Source organism: Megalobrama amblycephala, linkage group LG21 (genome assembly GCF_018812025.1).
Source record: "Megalobrama amblycephala isolate DHTTF-2021 linkage group LG21, ASM1881202v1, whole genome shotgun sequence".
Taxonomy (NCBI): Eukaryota; Metazoa; Chordata; class Actinopteri; order Cypriniformes; family Xenocyprididae; genus Megalobrama; species Megalobrama amblycephala.
The window spans coordinates 25,920,452-25,945,483 of record NC_063064.1 but is presented as its reverse complement, the minus strand read 5'-3'; the positions used below and the strand labels follow the sequence as shown (position 1 = coordinate 25,945,483).

General features: G+C 36.1%; 1 protein-coding gene across 1 annotated transcript; it reads left to right on the top strand.

The window, feature by feature from the left end:
- The first annotated feature begins 74 nt into the window (after positions 1-74).
- On the top strand, positions 75-20,592 carry mapkapk3 (MAPK activated protein kinase 3). The gene is made up of 10 exons (XM_048172047.1): positions 75-1,018; positions 9,623-9,762; positions 10,713-10,777; positions 13,530-13,609; positions 13,720-13,846; positions 13,997-14,072; positions 14,188-14,312; positions 16,069-16,154; positions 16,244-16,324; positions 19,917-20,592. Exons 1-10 carry the CDS (start codon positions 719-721, stop codon positions 20,070-20,072), a joined length of 1,236 nt encoding a protein of 411 aa, XP_048028004.1. The 5' UTR covers positions 75-718; the 3' UTR covers positions 20,073-20,592.
- The last annotated feature ends 4,440 nt before the right edge of the window (positions 20,593-25,032 follow it).

Below are 25,032 nucleotides of genomic sequence, written 5' to 3'. Positions count from 1 at the left end.
CAAGCTTGTATGTTTATTTTCAGTTAATTCACTTTAATGGCAATGAAAATGACCTATTAATTGACATTAAAGTGAAATTACTGAACCTAAACATCAGAGGAACTGAACATCTGAACTCTTCATTTTCTCTGGTCAATAAATGTGCGCGGCTCCTTTAAGAGACTAGCGGTTCAGGAGCTCGAGCTTCCGCAACAGACACTGACCCCATGTGAACACACACACACACACACACACACACACACACAGAGACACAGCGGGTTTACAGTCAATGACGGGAACTCCGCAGGACAAAGACACTTTCTTTTTCATTTCACACTTTTTAACTGGGACCTTTTCAACTGAACGTGAATATGACTTTTATGATTAGATAACACTGTTTTAGAATTCATTCTAATAACTGGACAAAATCTTATTCATAAGCGAATTTTAATTATTTGTTACTTTTTAACTTTAATTTGTAACTTTATTTATGATAGTCTTCAACTTGAAATGTTGAAACCGGTATTTTACTTATATGTATCTGAATATAAGCGACTTAATTCTGGTAAATGTGCAGTAATTCTGTAACCATAAGTCATCACAGGAATTCATCAGAGGTGTATTTTCGGAACAGCGTCACTCACTGACAGCGGGACCTGCGCGGATAGTTTATCTGTGGATTTTAAAAGACCCTCGACGTTGAGTCTCTAATAGCTTAATTACATCTGCACGCTGAAAGATGCTCCAGAATGGAAAGTCTCAAACGGACAACGCGGACTCGTCTGAGCCCGAGCCAAAGCCCGAAGCGCAGAGCGAGAAGACAGAAGCGAGCGAGAGCGCCGCGTCTCCTCACCCAGAGAACGAGCCCGCAGACACCGACTCCACTCAGTTCCCTCTGCCTGTCTATCCCAAACTGGAAATCAAGCGTCATGCCGTGACTGATGACTACAAAGTCTCCAGTCAAGTGTTGGGTCTGGGTGTCAACGGCAAAGTGGTGGAGTGCTACAATAAGAAAACCGGACAAAAGTGCGCGCTGAAGGTAAATTACACACATGTTGTAATGGGGATCCATCCAGATGTCTGGATTTTTAATGGGAGAGTTGACTCAACTCGTATAGCTAATACATGTTTTTCGGCCAGCTAGCATAATAAACCCTGTTCTGATTCAATAATTGTTGTTTTGTTTCAAAACCAGTCCTCTTGCCTCAAACCATTAAGCACAAGGGGTAGAACTTCTTTTTGCAATATTAAGATTAAGGGTTTAGACCATAGTTTATATGAATATAAAGTGATTTTAGGTTCAAATATTGCTTAATGTAAAGTCTTGAACACATTAATTCTTTACCTGGTTATATGACAGCTTTGAAAAACCACAGTTTCATATACAAGTAAGAGACTGTAGATTTTCCTTGAGCTAATCTCAGTAGCCAAGAGAGTAAATCATTATGTCTTCACTATGAGTTCTAGCACCTGATGTCACAGCAAACAGTTCATTTACTTGTATTAAGTGTCTCTATATGTAGGAGAGCAGGTCACCATGCCTCGTGTAGTCGGCGTTACAAACAGTGTTCAGGTTCTTGGAAACTGGAGGGCCACAGTTTGAAGGGTTACCGGATCTGACTTGGCTCTTTAAGGAGACGAGGTGTGACACACAGCATTCAGGCAGTGCAATGGAAACTTGTCACCCACGTGGCATCATGAACATGGATTTACTGTCCAGTGTAATCCAGCTGGATCGAGGAACTCAATATGCAGACAGTAAAGAGAAGAAAGCGGAGGAATAGTGCAATTTTTATTCGCTAAGTTAGTTCTAGTAAGTTATATTTTAATTATAAAAATACTCATTTTAAACCTTAATATAATTAATATTTATTTAGTGCTGTCAAACGATTAATCGCGATTAATCGCATCCAAAATAAACGTTTGTTTACATAATATGTGTGTACTGTGTATATTTATTATGTAAATATAAATACACACACATACATGCATTTATTTAAGAAATATTTACATGTATATTTATATATATATATATATATATATATATATAATTTATATTATATATATATATATATAAATATTTTTGTTAAATATATACGTGTGTGTATGTATACAGTATGTATATATATATATATATACATACATAATAAATATACACAGTACACACATTATGTAAACAAACTTATTTTGGATGCGATTAATCGCGATTAATCGTTTCACAGCACTAATCTTATTTAAATAAATACTAATTATAAATATAAATTATATTTGAATAAAATAATATTTATTTTAAATAATACTTTGGGGAAATTTGTGGGAGGAGCTTAAAGAGATGCAGAGTGTACCACAACTTCAGGTAATGATTTGTAATCTCTCTTTTTTTAATTTGGGAAGCAATTAGTCAAAAGAACTTATAAGCTTCCCTGCCCCTTGTTGTTTTTCTGGCTGGTTTGGCAAGTCTGGACTGCACCTGTTCTCATAGTGCTTTACAACTTAGTGGAAGATATCTAACTTTGTTTAAACAGCAGCTGACCTGACATACATGTTCAGTGTCTCTCATAATGGTTAAAGTCAGGAGCTGAATATCACACAGAGCCAACGTGATCACGGTGACCAACCGGTTCTCACTTAAGCTCAATTGGCATACCATCCCAAATATATCTTGAGAGTGATAGAGCCATTGCACATTATTATGCTAATGACACTGCAAAATGTAAATAAGCCGCTTTTGATGCTTATTGTCCAGAGGGTTGTGTTGTAAGATAGTGTGCTATCCTAAAAGAATCTCATTGTGCTGGGACACAATGCAAATCAAATTGACCTGATCTCGTGAGTCATTCAGGAGTAATTTATTGCCCAATATCCTCTCTGATTTTAATCACAGGGTAAACAGGCATAGGGCAGAGCTGTCCATCTCGGCAGGCTTTTAATTAAGTTGCATGTTGATGGCTAAGTGTAATGAATGTTAGTGTATAGGTGCTGTTTAATCCACTCTGTTTAGCTGGACGGAAGCCATCCTTTAAATCTAATTCATTTAATTCACTCTTGATTTCCCATATTGGACTTGAACAGCGGCCAACAAGGAAAAGATATCTTACAGCCTGATCGAACCCCTGAGATCTATTTATTACACTGCCATCTCTATATTGCAAACCTGTACCTTGCATATATAGTCCAGTAGAAGTGTTGGTCCATTTAAAAACGTTTAGAAGAGGAAACAATCCTGGTTTAAAAGGTCAACTTCTCAGGACAGGCAAATATAACAACATCCACCTCTGTTCTTGATGTAATTACATACATAATCGTTGAATTGTTGAAAATGAATATATATATATACAGTCAAAGCAAAATGTATTCAGACACCTTGAACATTTCATTCATTAATACAGTTTATTCACTATAGTAAAAAAGGTAATAAAATGACAAGATCTCAGAGTTAAATTGTGTCAGAAAAAATTCATCTTAATTATGACAGATAACACTTAAGTCTGAATAAGTTTTGGTTCCAAATTTTTATCAATTTTACTGTTAGTCCACTGTATGAATTTTTGGGTATAATATGTCACAGTTTACTTTATTTTGCTATTCTCACTTACATAAATGAACTATAGTGTCTTGCACACACTAGTAAAAATATATCAAAAATGAATAATTTTTGGTTTGACCACACACACACACACACACACACACACACATATATATATATATATATATATATATATACACATAAGTTGTTTTTTTATTCAACATTTCATTTTTATTCATACTTAATTATATTATATATATATATATATATATATATATATATGTACAATTGTTATTATAATTGTTATTATTAATACTAATTTATTTATTATTAATAATAATAATTTATATATCTAAATATTACAACATAACTTGTTTTTACTTCTGACTTTTATTAATTTTATTATTTTTTACATTTTATTATTTTCATTATTAATATATATATATATATATATATATATATATATATATATATATATATATATATATAATATTATTAATTATTATTTATTTATTATTGTTTATATTTTATACATATTTATATTATTATGATATTTATTATTTAAATTGCATATTATATTCTATATATCTAGTAACAAAAATAACGTACAGGTAAGTAAGGAGTAATTTAGGAGTAATCTTTTTTTTGTGTGTGTGTGTGTATATATATATATATATATATATATATATATATATATATATATATATAGCAAGGATTATATAGTCAAACCAAAAATTATTCTGACATTTTTTATATTTTTGATATATTTTTACTAGTGGGTACAGGACACTATAGTTGATTTATGTAAGTGAGGATAGCAAAATAAAGTAAACTGACATATTATACCCAAAAATTCTTCATAAAGTGGATAAATTTTGGTTTGACTGTATATATATATATATATATATATATATATATATATATATATATATATATATATATATAGGCCTATATATATATATATATATATATATATATATATATAGTCAATTAGACAAAATCAGAACCTTTCTCATGCTTAAGTTATATTTCTTACATAATCTAATAAATTACCGTGGTGGTAAAATGGCAAAGAAAAGATGCGTGAGCCCTGTTCAATGGCCTTTCACCGTTCCCATTGTGCAGCCAGCTACCGTATGCTCGACTGGTTCATATTACAGCCCTGGCACTGCCACTCTCGCTGTTCAGTGTTTGAGTTCATCTTTCCGCACAGATTCTACATTCAGGGTCCAGCCATTGTTCAGGATTCAGCCTTTGTTCAATCCTGGCATATTTCACAGTGTGCCGCAAGGTTCATCTGGAAGGCGCTTTATGTTTTCTATGCGAGGGGGATGAAATTTGTTTCCCCCATGGGTGAAACAGAAGACAGAGTGTGACAGAGCTGTATGACGAATTTGCAAGAGCTGCCAATGTGTCTGTAGAAGTTCGTTACTTAGGCGGGTCAGTTTTATGCTATAGCAGTTTATAAGAGTTTACATAAGGAAATCTGGGCTATGAATTAAACTCGAACTCTGTACTAATAGTATTCAGTGATTTTTACAACAGACCCAATAAACAGTATGAGATAAGAATAGTTTTTATAAAGCAGCTCAGAGAAGACTGCTGTGTAATGCTGTGGTGTCTTTTACAAGGGTCTTATTTTAGACAGATCAGAGAGTCATGTTTCATGTATTATCATAAAACGTGACTTGGACAAACATGGAAAGTAATATAAACACTCGTGCGTGTCTCTGTTTGATCAAAAACCAAGTGTGAGATGGTTACGATTACGTTGACCTCAAATAAATCGAGTTGAGACGCTTCAAACGACAAAACAGACCAAAATGACAAAACACCCACGCATTTGTAAATGTTTCTGAGGTGAAACTGAAATGTGGTTTCTAGAAGATGTAATTCCCCACTCTGTTTTCAGTTGTGTAAGGTTTTCTTTAAGGAAACTGTGGTCATAGAACCCTTCTGGTTGCATTCACCATTATAAATATTTTACACTAGCTGTAAAAAGTGAAAAAAGCTTCATGAGGTAACATGAAAATGTTTACTGAAAATATTTTTTAATATAACAGCATCAGTTTAGACTACACCAACAAATGTAATTTCGACGTATAAATAAACAACTAAATATAAACAGTATGTGTCATTACTGCAAACAACATCCATCCTTCTCTTTCAAATGAATGACTCACTTCAACGAATGTAACTTGTTATTTACTAAACGGAAACCAGGAGGAAGTATATAGACTCGTCTCGCAGTTAATTTTACTGCTGAGACTATTAAATCCTGAGGCTGTAGATTCAGGAAATTAAATTCAATCATAAAGCTTCAGCAGTCAATATAACCATCATGCATTCTGCTATCAATCTCTGCAGACATGCTGATGAACTGCCTGTTGCATATACTGACTAAGTTGAGCAAACCGATTGCTTTCATGGTAAATAGAATTTCGCATTATTGTACATAATATTAGTGGCCTTAAAGGGTTACTTAACCCAAAACTGAAAATAATGTAATTTATTACTCACCCGTATAAGACCGTTGTTCATCTTCTGAACACAAATTAAGATATTGTTGATGAAATCCGATGGCTCAGTGAGGCAAAGCCATTTAAACTCTCAAGGTCCATAAAGGTACTAAAAATATTTGAAACAGTTCATGTGAGTTCACTGATTCTATCTTAATATTATAAAGCGACAACGTTACTTTTTGTGCGGCAAAAAAAAAACGAAGTAAAGACTTTTCAACAATATCTATATGGGCTGATTTCAAAACACTGCTTCTGAGCTTTACGAATCAAATCAGTGATTTTTTTTTTTTTTGGCGCACAAAAAGTAATAGTAAAACTATTAAGTCAAGTCAAGTCAAGTCAAATTTATTTATATAGCGCTTTTACAATTGGTAATTGTTTTAACCCAACCACTGGGTTAAAACAACTCATTCACTGGGTTAAAAACAACCCATTTGCTGGGTTTGTCCATTTTCAACTCAACCTGGGTTATTTTTAAGCCAGCATTTTTCAGAATGTTGGGTGTTCAGGGTGGTTGCCAGGGCGTTGCTGTGCAGTTCCTAGTATGTTCTAAATGGTCGCCAAGGTGTTACTATGCAGTGTCTAGTTTAATACTTAACCATTAGATTCTACTAGTTGTAATAAAAATAAAAAACTCAAGTATTCTTTGTAAGTTTACAAGTTTGTGGAACCTTTATGGACCTTGAGAGTTTGAATGGCTTTGCTCTCAATAGAGGCCTCACTGAGCCATCAGATTTCATCAACAATATCTTAATTTGTGTTACAAAGATGAACGAAGTTCTTATGATTGTAGAACGACATGAGGGTGAGTAATTATTTTCATTTTTGGGTGAACTAACCCTTTAATTCAGGCCATTTTAGCTTGTAATATAACTGAAAAACCTGGCTCAAAATGATGTAAACGAAACTAAAGAAACGTGAGCTGTGTGCTGCTGCATGCTAAGTTTTTATGAGTGGTTGCTAGGGTGTTGCCATGCAGTTCCAAAGGTGTTTGAATGGGGTTGCCAGGGTGTTAATATACAGTTTATAGGGTGTTCTTGGTGATTGCCAGGGCGCTCCTAGGATGCTCTGGTCAGTTGCCAGGGTGCGTTGCTATGCAGTTCCTAGGGTGTTCTGGGCTGATACTAAGGCATTGCTATGCGTGTCCTAGGCTGTTCTGGGTGGTTAAATATGCACTTCCTAGGTAAGTTTGGTAGTTGCCATGCAGTTTCTAAGGTGTTATGAGTGGTTGCCAAGACGCTGCTATGCAGTTCCGGGTGTTCTGGATGGTTGATCTGCAGTTCTTAGAGTGTTCTAGGTGTTTGTTATGCAGTTTCTAAGATGTTCTGAGTGGTTGCCATGGTATTGCTATGCAGTTCCTAGGGTGTTTTGGACTGTTGCCATGGCGTTGCTATGCAGGTTATAGGGTATTCGGGGCTGATACTAAGACATTGCTTTGCATGTCCTAGGGTGTTCTGGGCAGTTGCCAAGATGCTGTTATTCAGTTCCTAGGGTTTTTTGGACTGTTGACAGGAAGTTGCTATGCAGGTCCTAGGCTGTTCTGGGTGGTTGAATATGCACTTCCTAGGGTGTTCTGGGTAGTTGCCAAGGTGTTGTTATGCAGGTCCTAGGGTGTTCTGGGCTGATACTAAGGCATTGCTATGCATGTCCTAGGCTGTTCTTGGTTGTTGAATATGTACTTCCTTGGTTCTTCTAGGTAGTTGCCAAGGTGTTGCTATGCAGTTTCATGGGTGTTCTTCTGGGTAGTTGCCAAGGTGTTGCTATGCAGTTCCTATGGTGTTCTGGGCAGTTCCCAGGGCGTTGCTAAGCAGTTGGGTGTTCAGGGTGGTTGCCAGGGCGTTGCTGTGCAGTTCCTAGTATGTTCTAAATGGTCGCCAAGGTGTTACTATGCACTGTGTCTAGTTTAATACTTAACCATTACATTCTACTAGTTGTAATAAAAATAAAAAACTCAAGTATTCTTTGAAAGTTTACAAGTTTGTTATCACCAGACAGTGCTCTCATTCAAAGCAGCAGATGCCATCTCCCTTTAGAAATTAATCATTTTACAAGATTACCCATAAAGCTTATGTAGTAAAACCAGTGCACATGTGATTTAATGCGTGTGTGTGTTATCTGATACTCTCGTGGTTTTCTTCAAACCACAGCTTCTGTTCTGTGTTATTGTTGTAAAAGGAGTTTCCTGACATGTGTTCCCCTGTGATTCTACAGCGTAGATTTCTTTTTTTTTTTTTTTTTTTGGAGGTGGTTCCTGTATGTCTGTGAATCAAGAGTGAACTATAAAGGTTACTCCAGTCAGTCATTTACAACACTGCCCTTGAAACTCCTTCCCACGGGCATCTCTGTTAAATGACTCAAATTGTCTTTTGGCTGCTGTTAGTCGGAAAGCAAACGCAATGCGCCTCTTTTTCACCCACACACACTGTGAACTTTTAGTTTATCAACTGCAGAGACGGAGACAATGTGGGCGGGAGTCAAATGAAATTGCGTGCAGTTCACATCTCTGCAAGTGCTTTTGGGCTTTAATTGATAGAAATTAATACCAAATCCCCATTTCTGTATACTTGCATATAAACAATCGCTGAACTTTTTAAAATGTGTAAATGGATATAGCACATTTCTTTGCTAGTAATTGTTTCATGTGGTGACATCTACCTTAATTGGTTTTATTTCAGGTCAAAAATAGTTTTTAGTGTGACAGAATTAACACCACAATGAGAGTAATAAACACAAAAGAAGATATTTTAAGAAGTGTTTTTTTTCTCTTTTGTTCACACAGTGAGTGAAAGTCAATGACTGACTTTCATTTAATGGAAAAAAACCTTTGAAAGATTCTTCAGAATATCTTCTTCTGTGTTCCATGGAAGAAAGGAAGTCATAGAGGTTTAAAATGATGAAAACATTTTCATTTTTGAACTCTCCCTTTAAGACATCCTGTGTGGTTATAAGCTAGTCTTTTTTTGTAAATAGCTTTTATGACAATAGCAAAGTTTATGAATCTACTACAGTCAGTATCAATTGATCACAGACATCATGTTCCTTAAAAAGGGACCCATACACTGGTGTTACTGCAGCAGAAGCTTTCAGGCCCCAAAATACACTCTGATGGGATGCATGTGCAATGTCAAGGTCTCACAGTGCATGCATGTGCAAGGACGAACACATAGGACTTTCTGTACTGACTCTGTGTAGTAAATTGCATAAAATGAATAGAAATGTTCTTTTCTTTTATATGAAACGAGCTATTGCATAACTGTTCTTCTATAATGAGCAGCAAGCGTCTGGAAAGCGGTGGACATTTAATAATGCGATACTCCAGGTTGAAGACAATTTAAGCTTCTTCGACTGCATCTGTAACATGCTGTCGATTACCACAGATAAAAAAAGAGCTTCATATGCTGTCAACAAAGCAATTTAAAAAAATGTTCTGTATAAAATATTTTATAAATAATCTTATAAATATGCTTTTGATCAATTTAGTGAATCTTTGCAGAATAAAATCATTCATTTCTTTAAAAAAAGAATAAAAGAACAAATGTGCTGACCAACACTTTTGAATTTTTGTCAGTCTGCAATTTTTTTCTTGTCTCTTTAGATTCTATATGAGTGTCCAAAAGCCCAGAGAGAAGTGGAACTGCACTGGCGAGTATCCGGAGGGCCACATATAGTTCGGATCCTCAGCATCTATGAAAACATGTATCGTGGGAAAAAGTGTCTTCTCATAATTATGGAATGGTGAGTCCTGTCAGTGGTAAAACTTAATTTTCCATCATGCTCGGCTGCCAGAAATAGTACAGTTCTTTTTATGCAGTCAGTCAAGGTCCTTAACTAGTGACATTTCATTTTCTTTAAAGACATGACAGGAAAAAAAACCAGAACACATTACTGTTTTTTTGTGCTCAGTGATATCTTGTGATCTTGTGTCACAGTCTTGTTCTGAATGAAGGTTTCAGTTCTCCTTTTCACTAGTAGTAGGCTACCTCACTGGATTTTCCATTGAATTCTCGTCCATTTGAACCGTATTTTTTTAGTAAGAGCAACCACAAGACTTTAAAAACACCATAAAATAATTCTACCCATAAAAACATTAAATGGCTCATCCCTTTTTAAAAAAAAAAAAAAAAAAAAAAATAGCCAGTAGTCTTAATAATAGTGCTTGCTGCATGTGGTTTTAGGGGACATTCTCATTCTATAAATGTTCTAATTAAAAAGAAAGACAGACTGTAAATTCTAAATTCTAAAAGTGAATTCTGCTCATTCTTTCCCATTGATAACCTCAAAGCTAACAGACATGGACTCAAAGCCACAAAACTGTGTTTAATCAAACGGTGGCTTTGAGTGCTGTATTAAGTGGCTTTATCTGGAGTGACTGAGAGCGCTCTCCTCTCACTGCGAGTGGAAGTACATCACTCAGAGGAGCAGAGAGGGACTGACACAGTCCGAGATTCACAGAGACAAACGTTCCATTCCTTAATTGGAGCTCATTTCCTCTCTCCCTCTTGTTTTTGGACATTTTGGCAATAATATGATTCACATCATTTCTATAAGTTGTTGTTGTTTTTTCACATGCTCAGCTGGGAAAAGAACTCAGCTTATTGTGATTGTGAATTTGTGCATTAAGCTGTATAATTAGAAAGTGTGTGTGTGTGTGTGTGTGTGTGTGTGTGTGTGTGTGTGTGTGTCAGTATGGAGGGGGGAGAGCTCTTCAGCAGAATTCAGGCCAGAGGAGACCAGGCCTTCACTGAGCGAGGTGGGTTATGCGCCTCTTTGTTTTTATAGCGCACACACACACACACACACACACACAAACACGTAGCATACAAATGTATATACACGATGGCACACACACACATGGGTTTTCATGTTTTATGGGGACATTTAAAGGGATAGTTCACCCAAAAATGAAAATTTGATGTGTATCTGCTTACCCCCAGGGCATCCAAGATGTAGGTGACTTTGTTTCTTCAGTAGAACACAAATGATGATTTTTAACTCCAACCGTTGCCGTCTGTCAGTCAAATAATGCGAATGAAACCCTGCGGCTCGTGACGACACATTGATGTCCTAAGACACGAAACGAGCCGCAGGGTTTCATTTGGATTTGTCTATGCAAGTTTTATTTACTCTTATAGTAGAAGTTCCCATCCACTCGCATTATTTGACTGACAGACGGCAACGGTTGGAGTTAAAAATCATCATTTGTGTTCTACTGAAGAAACAAAGTCACCTACATCTTGGATGCGCTGGGGGTAAGCAGATAAACATCAAATTTTCATTTTTGGGTGAACTATCCCTTGAATAGACATTATGGTTTTTATACTGTACAAACTATATTCTATCCCCTAAACCTAAACCTACCCATCACAGAATAATTTAGTGTGATTTAGAAGCTGTTTTCCTCACGGGGACTAAAAATGGGGACAAAATTTCCCCACAAGGTCAAAAATGACTGGTATTACTATCATTGTGGGGACCTTTCTTCCTCATAATGTGGGGTTTACCAGGACCACACACACACACACACACACACACACACACACACACACACACACATTCACACTCACACATTCACATAGCAAGTCTATAATTTCTCTTGCCACCAATTTTTACATGGTGATAATGAAGTTTAAGAGTAGAGTTAGTTGGTTAACTATGAATGTTGAGTTAATTTCCCATGTAATTTCTATTTAGTTGTTTAGTTTGTTAGTTAACAATAAAAATGAAGAGGAGAATAATTTCCTATATATTTTCCGTTAGTTAGTTGGTTAACAATGTAAATGGTGAGGAAGTTAATTTCCCATGTAATTTCCATTTAGTTGATAAATTATGGTTTAATTATGATGAGGTTAATTTCCCATATTATTTATATTAGATGGTTAGCTAGTTGCTAGCTATGAATATGATTAAAGGGTTAGTTCACCCAAAAATGAAATTTCTGTCATGAATTACTCACCCTCATGTCATTCCAAACCCGTAAGACCTTTGTTCATCTTCGGAACACAAATGGAAATATTTTTTATGAAATCCAAGAGGATTCTGTCTCTTAAATGGGAGCAAAACAATTTACACATTTAAGGTCCAGAACGATAGGAAAGTCCTCATTAAAGTAATCCATGTGACATCAGTGGTTTAACCTCGATTTTATGAAGTGCTTTCTTTGCGCAAAAAATGACATAATTTACCTCTATATTTATGATTTACACAATAAAATCATCCAAAGTGCATTCACTTCAACTCCTGGTTTTAAAGGGATAGTTCACCAAAAAATGAAAATTTGATGTTTATCTGCTTACCCCCAGCGCATCCAAGATGTAGGTGACCTTGTTTCTTCAGTAGAACACAAATGATGATTTTTAACTGCAACCGTCGCGATCTGTCAGTCTTATAATGCGAGTGAATGGGAACTCGAACAATAAGAGTCGAAAAAACTTGCATAGAAAAATCCAAATAAAACCCTGCGGCTCGTGACAACACATTGATGTCCTGAGACACGAAACGATCGGTTTGTGTGAGAAACCGAACAGTATTTATATCATTTTTTTAACTAACTAATTAACAATGCGCTCTCAACGTTGTCAGAGCGCGATCAGACCTCACTAAGCGAGTGCTGAACGCGGTTGGACATAGTGGTGTATTAGAGGTAAAAAATGATATAAATACTGTTCGGTTTCTCGCACAAACCGATCGTTTCGTGTCTCAGGACATCAATGTGTCATCACAAGCCGCAGGGTTTTATTTGTATTTTTCTATGCAAGTTTTTTCGACTCTTATTGTTCGAGTTCCCATTCACTCGCATTATTTGACTGACAGACGGCAGCGGTTGGAGTTAAAAATCATCATTTGTGTTCTACTGAAGAAACAAGGTCACCTACATCTTGGATGTGCTGGGGGTAAGCAGACAAACATCAAATTTTCATTTTTGGGTGAACTATCCCTTTAAGTCAACACAACACGCATGTGTCATAGTGCTCCCCCTACTGGATTGCAGGTCAATATTTTCGTAAATATCTTGTGTTCTGAAGCGGAACAAAGGTCTTACGGGTTTGGAATGACATGAGGGTGAGTAATTAATGACAGAAATTTCATTTTTGGGTAAACTAACCCTTTAACATTATGATAATTATTATGATGAGATTAATTTACTATGTAATTTCCGTTAGTTGTTAATTAGTTAGTTAACTATAAATAATGCAATAAACTTTCCATGTGATTTAACTACGTTCTAAATATAAATTATAAACATAAATATTCAAATAAAATATATAAATAATATATAATACTTTCTGTTGGTTAGTAGGTCTGTTAGTTAACTATGAACATGATTATGGTTATGATGAGGTTATTTCCCATATAACTTCCATGGGTTAGTTAGTTTATTTATAGTTTATATTTTGAGGCAGGAAATTAATAGTGGAGATAATTGAAGTCCCCTGATCTCTTACACTTATAATCATGAAATTGCACTGGTATCACATTGCATTACCTCTGTATTATATCTGCAGAGGCCTCTGGGATCATGAGAGACATCGGCACAGCCATCCAGTATCTGCACAACATGAACATCGCACACAGAGACATCAAGGTAACAAATTAACTGTTTATATTATACATTAAGGAATTATATATGAGGAAACTGGGATTAAGAATCTCTTTATGTTCACAATCTTATGAGCTTCCCTTTGCCCTCCTCAGCCAGAGAACCTGCTCTACACTAGTAAAGAAGACATTGGAGTTCTCAAACTAACAGATTTTGGCTTTGCTAAAGAGACTTCACTGCATAACATGTTACAGACGCCCTGCTACACGCCATATTATGTAGGTCAGTAAGATGAATGCCACTCTTTTCATGAAAGGTATATTCTTCACCTCTCTTTAAACAGAGAGAGAGAGAGAGAGACAGAGTTATAGTAAATGGATCGTGAAGAATAACACTTGGTCGGCTAAAGTAATCGTACGATCTTTTCTCTAGCCCCGGAAGTTTTAGGACCCGAGAAATACGACAAATCATGTGATATGTGGTCTCTGGGTGTGATCATGTACATCCTGTGAGTATAATGACTCTGCTTGGTGTTAACTTAAGTGTTAAAGGCTGTGCTGTACTTTTTATAGCTTCTATTAAACTCTCTGAAACTGCTTTGTTCCTTTTTATGTTACATGAAGGTTGTGTGGGTTTCCACCATTCTACTCAAACACAGGACAGGCCATTTCACCGGGAATGAAGCGGCGTATCCGCATGGGCCAATACGAGTTTCCCAACCCTGAGTGGGCTGATGTGTCTGAGGAGGGTAAGGGGCATTTTAACTTCAGGTTGGCTGGTAACCACCAGAGGGCAGTGTCGCTTTTGTTTTGTTTGCCATTTCACTAACTACATGTAATCACTTGGACCTGTTTTATGTATGTATGGTTATGTTTTTCATAATTCAGTGCAAAGTATAGCTTTTGCATATTTTTTCATTTGCAATCTCCAGTGCCTTTTTTAATTATTTTATTTTATTTTTAAAGCATTAGAAACATATATTCATGCAATTTAAAAGAATATTAAAGGTGCCCTAGAATCAAAAATTGAATTTACCTTGGCATAGTTGAATAACAAGAGTTCAGTACATGGAAAAGACATACATTGAGTTTCAAACTCCATTGCTTCCTCCTTCTTATGTAAATTTCATTTGTTTAAAAGACCTCAGAAAAACAGGCGAATCTCAACATAACTGACTGTTACGTAACAGTCGGGATCATTAATATGTATGACCCAAATATTTGCATATGCCAGCCCATGTTCAAGGCATTACACAAGGGCAGCCAGTATTAACGTCTGGATCTGTGCACAGCTGAATCATCAGACTAGGTAAGCAAGCAAGGACAACAGCGATAAATGGCAGATGGAGCGATAATAACTGACATGATCCATGATATCATGATATTTTTAGTGATATTTGTGAATTGTCTTTCTAAATGTTTTGTTAGCATGTTGCTAATGTACTGTTAAATGTGGTTAAAGTTACCATCGTTTCTTACAGTATTCACGGAGACAAGAGCCGTCGCTATTTTCATTTTTAAACACTTGCAGTCTGTATAATTCATAAACACAACTTCATTCTTTATAAATCTCTCCAACAGTGTAGCATTAGCCCGTTAGCCACGGAGCACTATCAAACTCATTCAGAATCAAATGTAAACATCCAAATAAATACTATACTCACATGATCCAACGCATGCATGAAGTATGCATGATGAACATCTTGTAAAGATCCATTTGAGGGTTATATTAGCTGTGTGAACTTTGTAAATGCACTGTATTATAGTCGAGAGCACGGGGGGCAGGGAGCGCGTGATTTAAAGGGGCCGCAGCCTGAATCGGTGCATAGTTAATGATGCCCCAAAATAGGCAGTTAAAAAAATTAATTAAAAAAAACTATGGGGTATTTTGAGCTGAAACTTCACAGACACATTCAGGGGACACCTTAGACTTATATTACATCTTGTAAAAACTGGTTCTTGGGCACCTTTAAATATGGAGTAAAAGTATAACAACAATAGTTGTAGATAGTAGTATATAGTAGATATATTCTTAAATATATTAAAACATTTAATTTACAATGCACACAAACACACACACACACACACACACATGTGTGTTCCAAAAAAAATTTGGAAACAATATTTTTAGTAAAATTTGTTTTTGAAAAAAAGTCTTATGCTCATCAAGGCTGCATTTATTTGATCAAAAATACAGAAATATTATTGTGAAATATTATTACAATTTAAAATAATGGTTTTCTATTTTAATATACTTTAAAATGCATTTTATTTCTGTGATGTAAAGCTGAATTTTCATCAGCCATTACTCCAGTCTTCAGTGTCACATGATCCTTTAAAAAACAAAATAGTAATGTTTCCAAAATTTTGACCAGTATTTTATGTAGTAAAAAAAACAGTCATGTTACACAATAAAATATTAAAATATAAAAACACTGATCTGGATTATGGGGACTGGATCATGTTCTTCTTACTGATATATAATAATATAATATTCTCCTCCAGCCAAACAGTTGATTCACCAACTATTGAAGACTGACCCCAGTGAAAGAATGACCATTGAACAATTCATGAACCACCCCTGGATCAATGTGAGTATTACTGCTGATTTTATGTGTTTCCTTGGATATTATTTCACTGCATCTACACCAGGATTACAACATTGAGATGTTTCTTTCAGCAATCCATGGTGGTTCCCCAAACGCCGCTCCACACCACACGAGTGCTCACGGAAGACAGCGAGATGTGGGACGAGGTCAAGGTGAGCGGAGGATGCACTGGCCTTGTTTAGAATAATATCAAATACCATTTCAGTATTCTATGTTCTTATTTATTAATGAGATATCTAAAACTGAAGTTTGGTAACACTCTATTATATGTAATACCATCCCTATCCTCAAGGGGGAGCCACATAACAATTAAAAAACAACTACCCAGTTCATTTAAATCACAGTAGCTTTTTTGGCATTGTAAAAAAAAAAAAACCTTAGAAACATACTCATGGAATTTAAATTGAATATTGAATAAAAACATAAAAAAAATTATGTAATTAATGCATGCAGTTGAAAAATATATAACAATAATAATAATAATAAGTTAAGAGTTTTAATAGATAAAAACTTTCTATTTCAGATAAATGCTGTTCTTTTGAACTTTACATTCATCAAAGAATCCTGAAAATAAATAGTTGAAAACAACTGTTTCTTACAGCAAATCAGCATATCAGAATGATTTCTGAAGGATCATGTGACACTGAAAATTGGAGTAATGATGCTGAATATATATATATATATATTAGGGGTGCAACGGTTCTCGGTAAAAAATCGAACCGTGTGGTTCGGTACGCACTTGTACCGCGGTCCATCTCGAATGACGACGCATCTATTGGTTAATATGGTTTGTTTAAAATAGCAACGTGGAAAACAGACAGAGTTCAGATAATGTATGTTTCAGTCGATGGATACGCAAAACGTTACAACAACGATAATTAAAATGCGTGGACAAAATAGTCAATCTTTGTAAACTGTTAACTGCGAGTGCCGTATGCTCTAATGTCCGGTCATTTACGCCGTCATCACCCGGGTGTTGATACAGGTGAGACCTGAACAGCACACGTTGCTGTCTGTGTTTAAACTAACTCATTTAAGCCTTGCTGATTTAAACCTTCAAGAACAAGACGCGAAAGAGAACTCGCACGCGCTGTGAGAAGATTTGTGTGCGCTCATCTGAAGCGCGCACACGCTTATTTCAGTCAGCGCGCAAATACTGAGTTCTCTTTCAAGTCTTGCGCTTCAGCGGCCAAATTCATACAAAAATGATGTCAACATGCCCGTCTTGGCGAGTATCCTAGCAAACATAGTCGGTTATGTCTTAAGTGAACGTATATTAGTCGAGAAATACAGCGCATGCGTAACAGTATAACGTACTGGCTCGTGCATGTCTTAAAGGGGAAAAAAACTATTCCTGCTGCCTGTTTTTAATGTTAAATTAAACAACAAATAACAAAGAAATCACTCACTGCTCTTGACTGAATAGTTTTTGTAACTTCAATAATGATTGATCTTTATTTATTTTATACAGTAAAGATAATATGCAGTGTTATTTTATATTTGATTACTTTATCCATTTTCTGTACCTGAAAACTACTGTTAGATACCTGAAAAAACCTGAAAAGCACTGTTTATTTTATTTGAATATTTGCTTTATTGTACTTATTTGTGATGTTGCTTATAGTTTGATTGTTTGTTCTTATTTTCTTTATTTTTATTTGACAGTAGTCCTATTTTCCCTAAACATAGCACATACCGAACCGTACTGAAACTGTGACCCTAAAACCATGATACGAACCGAACCGTGAGCAATTTGAACCGTTGCACCCCTAATATATATATTTATACAACAGTTCTGTCTGGTTCTCGAATCTGATTGGCTGATAGCCATGCGATATTTCAGTGATAACAGCACTCCTACTGCCTTTTCACCGTTTGTATCACTCCGCTTGAAGTGACCGTCATGGCGGCCGATCAAATCAACCGTAATTTTTTACAAATACTACTTCTTGTACCACGAACTGTAGTTTTAATAGTTTTTTAGGCGAGAATGTAGTTGTTTAGACCTGAAATATGTGACTCATATTTAATAACAGCGCCTATTTTACAATTTGTTTTGACGTTTTCGGAGATGCGAGCTCGAGTGCGTCAGCGGCCGTTCAGTGCTTCTGTAACCGCCGAGAACAGCTTCATCTCGGCCAGTGCCTCGGGGATTTGCCGCTGGCTCTTATAGTGGTTAAACATGAGACATAATTCAATTTGAGTACATAGAACGGGCAATCTTTGGTCTTATTAATCTATTATTTGTTCCAGAGCAAGTCGAAATGTGCTATATTAAATTTGATAATAATAAACGTTACGTTACATCCTTATATAGCATATTGGCTACAACTAGACGGGACATATCAGACTCTTCTCCGCTCTTCAAATACGTAAAACATTAAACTTTATAAACATATGGTTTTTTGAGTAAAGAAAACGCTTTACAATTTTTTTCAAACATCAGATCTTTATTTACCTTTGCATTGCACAGAGGAGATGTCCAAACTGCATGCGCACTTCATTCAGGAGGTGAGGCAGATTAATGAGGCTTGATTGACAGTTTGAGGATCCAATGGAGTTAGGAGGTTTTGTCACAAGCTCTTTAAAATCCTTTTCATTCGTTAAATATTTGTAAAACCCACATACCAGCGTAAATGGTGACCTATTTTTTTTTAATAACTAGTGCTTTATGTTTGACTGAACTGTACAATTGTGCTTATTTGTTGTTCAATAAATATTATTTTATATAAATATGTCCAATGAGTAATATGGATTGAGTGAACATTACATTAATACGCCATTAGATGGCGGCAACACTTTACAGGAGAATGAGTCAGTGAAGCACAATAGACTTTTAAATTGAAAGGAACTTTTGCAAAAGGAAGTTGTTTTAGCGCTGTGGTGTCAAAGGCCTGCGGCCTCGTGCCTACGGACGAATCACAGCGTGCTGATATACAGCCATATCGCACGGCTACTCGTGTGATATTGCTCATATATACTAAAACAATAAAACAGCTGCAATCGAACCAAAATCTATTCAGACACCTTGAACATTTCTTATTTATGACAGATGACACTTAAACAAAACATGGTCAGGTCAAAGTGTCTCAAATATTGGTCTAAAATATATATCAATTTTACTGGTAGTCCTCTGTATGAAATTTTTTTGGGTATAATATGTCACAGTTTACTTTATTTTGCTATCCTCACTTACATAAATGAACTTTAGTGTCCTGCACCCACTAGTACAAATATATCAAAAATTATATCTAGTGTCTGAATACTTTTTGGTTTGAGTGTATGTCTGTAATCAAAAGTGAAAGGTGCAGTAATGCTGCGGTTCTGAGAAATGCTGTTGAACATTGTTGATTTTGAAATCAGCCCAAACAAACACACCCATCCCTTCATTGCTCCGCCGCAAAATGCACTAACACACAATGCAAAAGTGAATGTCTCTTTATCATAGTTGAAGCGAAGCAAAATAAAGCTTTGCAAAAATGAAGCGAAAAATAACAAACGACAAAATGACAAAATATGAACATACAGTACATTGTTATTCGCCAGCTGCACACACTCAAAACCAATGTTACTCACGAGTACACGCCCCCTACTGCTGATTGGCTACAAGTTTGTTGTGCTGCTCGGTCCGAGCCACTTTCAACAGCATTTCTCAGAAATTGCTTACTGCACTTTTAAGGTAAGTATGTTATACTATTTATATTTCTTTTCTAATTTTTCTTCTTTCTTTCTCTTGGTTTGTAGGAAGAGCTAACCAGTGCGTTGGCCACCATGCGTGTAGATTACGAGCAGGTGAAGATTAAAGATTTAGATGCCTCCAGTAACCCCTTGCTGATCAAGAGACGCAAGAAGGCGGCGACAGGTGAGAAGAGTGGAGGAAGCGGATGCAGTAGCCAGTGAGGGACTGGAGATGGAGAATAGACAGATCAATGACATGAAGGTAAATGGAGGATCAGACAAAAGCAGTCAAGAACAAGAATGGAAGCAGAAGGAGATAGATGGGCTCTCCAAAGAAGAACAGAAGATGGATGGCTCAAGGGAAAAGGCAGGAAAAGGATTTCATTGATAACCATAAAAAAAATGGGGGAATGCACATGTACACAGAGGAAGTCCTAGTTTCTACCACCAGCAGTGAAGGACTGAAACAGCTGCTTTAAAATCCTTCAGCTCTGTGTGTGTGTGTGTGTGTGTGTGTGTACTGTATGTGAGTGTTCATTAACTTTATATGTGTCTTTTTGTGTACTGATCTATTACTTGATACGCACCTCTCGCACTGTGTATGTTCTATGTGTGTATTTGTGTAAGATGTGTCTCGATGTGTCTATCATGCAGTTCACTCCAGAGACTTCATTTGTTGTTGTTTTGGGCTTTTGCTATTGGCCCAGTTTATTGCAAATAAAAAAAATTCAGAGGAATTGTATTTCCATACTGGAAATGTTTCATAATATTGCTTGTGTTGCAAGATGTGGTACTTTTTGGTGCAGTGAGTCACTTCCTGAACCCAAACCACCCCACGTCTGAATAAGTAACTAAAAATGCTGACCTCAGATCAGGCCCAAAGAACAGTCTCCATTCCTTAGTGGACCAGTCACAGTGTTCTTAATGTTAGAGAAGATGACATCTGAATACTTGATCACTCCTCCCACCATCTCAAACATTTAACTGTTTAATATTTTGCTTGCCAGAATTTACATTAGCCAGACATATAATTACTAGGGGTGTGACGAGACCAGTATCTCACGAGACGAGACGAGACTCGAGATTGAGTTCACGAGACGAGACAAGATGGCGAAATACACGACTAGAAAAAATATTCTGCAGGTGTATTTGAAATGTTTTAACTAATCATTTTGTAATGAATGTCATTTCAGTTCTACTTTCTGAGACTGAATTATCATATGCAGTAAAAGACAACAATACTCAAGCACTGTAAAAGGTTTTGCCACTCAACTGACTTACTTCTCTTCTGTATGATTTCAGTCTCTTCAGACCTTACTGTACATGATTTATGACCTTCTACAACTTTTGACCTCCTAACTGAACTCCTCTCCACAATCTGATCACAGAAATAGAAACAGTATAAATAAAAATGGTAACACTTTACAATAAGGTCTCATTTATTAACATTAATGTATTAACCAACATCAACTAACAATGAGCAATATATTTGCTACAGTATTTATTAATCTTTGTTAGTTGATAGTCATTTGTTAGTTCATGATAGTTCACAGAGCATTAACTAATGTTAACAAATGAAACCTTATTGTTTGTACTAGTAAATAATAAGAAGAGAAAACTGTTATTCATTTTTATGGTAACACTTTACAATAAGTGCAACCATAATCACACTCTCTCAATATTCAAAGTGCAAATAAGACCAAATTTTTCTTTGATACAGAGCTGAGAGATGGTTACAACTTAACTGCCCTGCCTAAAATAGCTTTCATATTGAGAGATATCTGTATTCATCAGTGAGCCGCTTTCAAAATGCGGGGTATTGAAATCATGTTTGAATGCGCGCTCGCGTTTACTTTCACTTTCAACGGTCGCGCGTACTCTGTAAATATGGAGCGGCGGCGACCGTTATCCAACTGAATTCAATGGTTTTTTTTTATTTAAATACAAAGCAAAAGGACAATGGAGGCGTAATGTAAACGTAGCGGTGGCATATTCTTTCCTAATCATCCTAACACTCTGTCATGGCAACATCACGAGACTACTTTTCGCCTCGACGAGAAATCTCGTCACAGTTTAGTCTCGCGAGATCTCGTGCCACGAGATCTCGTCACACCCCTAATAATTACCTATTATTATAAAATATTGGGATTTCCCAAAGATACTTACGCTGTTTGTGTTTATTCTTACTATGAAACGGAGTAGATTCTGAGAAGGAATTTTTTCCCGTTCTAACTTTTAAAAAAATGTTTTATTGACAGAAAATGCGTCACTTGAAAGCAGCCTGTACTAAATGACCTGCTTTCTTTGTGGTCAGGCACTGAGGTTTATAAATAGCATGTATCACACAGCTTTTGGTGCAAAGCCAGCATTAGTCTGGCTGATAACGGGCCACTTTCTAGTGAACATATTTAGACGACCACTTAACATTGACCTTTCCCCTAGTTTATGCCAGCGCTCATCTGAGACAAATGCTCACCTGATCTTTGAGGAACAAGTGCCTCACGATCATGAACAATTATTGCAAACTATTCTTGCAACATACAGTGACCTCAAGGAATATTTTAATACTTAGTCCGCACTCAAAATATATGAATCCTATTGCATTAGATAACAAAATATCAAAACAAGTGATACTTATTTTAAAGAAATATAGCGTAAGTACACTTTTCAAGCATAACATTTCTCAGAACAAATTTGATAAATGATAAAACAGTTGATATAATGCTAAAAATTAAGACAAAAAGGTATTTGGACACTATCAGGATGTCAAATGATAGTGTTCATGGTTAATGTCATTAACTTAAAGGGTTAGTTCACCCAAAAATTAATTACCCACCCTCATGTCGTTCCACACCTGTAAGACCTTTGTTCATCTTTGGAACACAAATTAAGATATTTTTGATAAAATCCGATGGCTCAGTGAGGCCTCCATTGCCAGTGAGATAATTAACACTTTCAGATGCCCAGAAAGCTACTAAAGACATACTTAAAACTTAAAACTGACTACCTTGGTTCATGGTTCAACCTTAATGTTATGAAGCGAAGAGAATATTTTTTGTGCACCAAAAAAACAAAATAACGACTTTATTCAACAATATCTAGTGATGGGCGATTTCAAAATACTGCTTCATGAAGCTTCGAAGCTTTACGAACAGGGTAGCCAGGTTTTCACACCAAAACCCGCCCAGTTTTGGGCTAAAACTAGCCCAATCGCATTTCAAGGGGGGTCCCATGGTAAAAATTGCATTCCGGGGGTAAGATCTGTGTTTTTGGAGGGGATCCCCTGGTAAAATTTGCATTCCAGGGGCTAAATATCACATCATTTGAGGGCCAATTTAACCCGCGGACATGAAAAACAACCCGTGGCAACAGTGTAAAAGTAGCCCAATTCTGCGGGAAAACCACGGACGTGGCAACACTGTTTATGAATCTTTTGTTTCAAATCAGTGGTTCAGAGCATGTATCAAACTGCCAAAGTCACATGATTTCAGTAAACGAGGCTTCGTTACGTCATAAGTGTTTCGAAATTTCAATGGTTCACCACTGGGGGGCGTGACTTTGGTAGTTTGATACAAGCTCCGAACCACTGACTCGAAACAAAAGATTCGTAAAGCTTCGAAGCTTCATGAAGCAGTGTTTTGAAATCGCCCATCACTATATATTTTTGAATAAAGTCGTTATTTTGTTTTTTTGGCGCACAGAACGTATTCTCATCGCTTTATAATATTAAGGTTGAACCACTGTAGTCACATGAACTGTTTTAAATTTGTCTTTAGTAGCTTTCTGGACATCTGAAAAATATCTAAATTTGTGTTCTGAAGATGAACGAAGGTCTTACGGGTGTGGAACGACATGAGGGTGAGTAATTCATGACAGAATTTCCATTTTTGAGTGAACTAACCCTTTAAGGATTGAAATAAAATATTAAACAAATTTTTATTGCCACAAAACTCATTTTAACAAATCTACATTTGTGTAAATAAAACATACCAATATAATCAAACCTATAAATCCATAAAAACACCAATTGTCAATGTGATATTCAGATCAATGTGTTTACATGAAAGGTAAGTACTTTTAGTTTCTTGACCGTATCTCATTTCTTATATATTATGGAATTAACTGACATACAGAACAAAGCAGTGACTGGGTGTCTTGCTCAAGAGCTCATCTATGCAGTAAGAGCCAGGAATAGGGGTAAGACTTGCGAGGCAGGGTCACTAATCACTATGGCCTTTATAAAGAATGTTCCGGACAGACACGTAAAGGTCAGGATCTGTTGTCACAAGTTGTGTATTTATTTTCAGCCTTCCCTACGGTCTTGTTTTTCATATTGTATACAGTTTTTTCCACTCTGTGACACTAAATATTTTTTCAGACAGCCCTGATATGATGTTTCACACACTTTTTCTGATGGAAACATCACAAGATTATATATTGACGTGTTTGAGTGTGTGTGGGTGTGTGCTTGCGTGCACCAGATCACATTTACATCCTGTTCCTAGGGACCCTTCTTAATTTCATGCCCTCATCACAATTTCATGCCCTGCTTTGTTCCAGTCTGAACGTAGCCGTAACTAACTAGCATCACACTTTTGCCTTTTTTACAACTTACCATAAAGCACTGGATTTATCGAGCAACAAAAACATACCGAATGCAAGTCAAGTTCAAACCATTTCAACTTTGTTTATCTATTGATATTTTCCATATGAATAGATCTTATCATCAAGCACAGACCTGTGTGACCTGTGTCCCAACTTGGCCTGTTTCCACAGCTCTATCTGTTTTTACTGTGGCTTTACATGTCGCTACGTGACTGACATGTTCCAACTGTACAAGCTAAAAATGTTTTTGAATGCAGAATCACTGCAGCGTCCAGCAGGTCAAGATGTTCCTAATATAGCAGAGACATCTCCTGAGAGACATCTTGAAATTAAAACACCTCTCCTGTATTAGCAGGCAAATGTAGGCCTTATTGAATTAGATTTTAATTGATTCTCCACATTTAAATGGTGTAATTCCTTATAATCTGTCCATCCATCCATCCATCCCAAAAGCACATATACCAGAACATCTTATAGTGTACCTCTAGATATTCAAGTATATAGATAGATAGATAGATAGATAGATAGATAGATAGATAGACGATAGATAGATAGATAGATAGATAGATAGATAGAC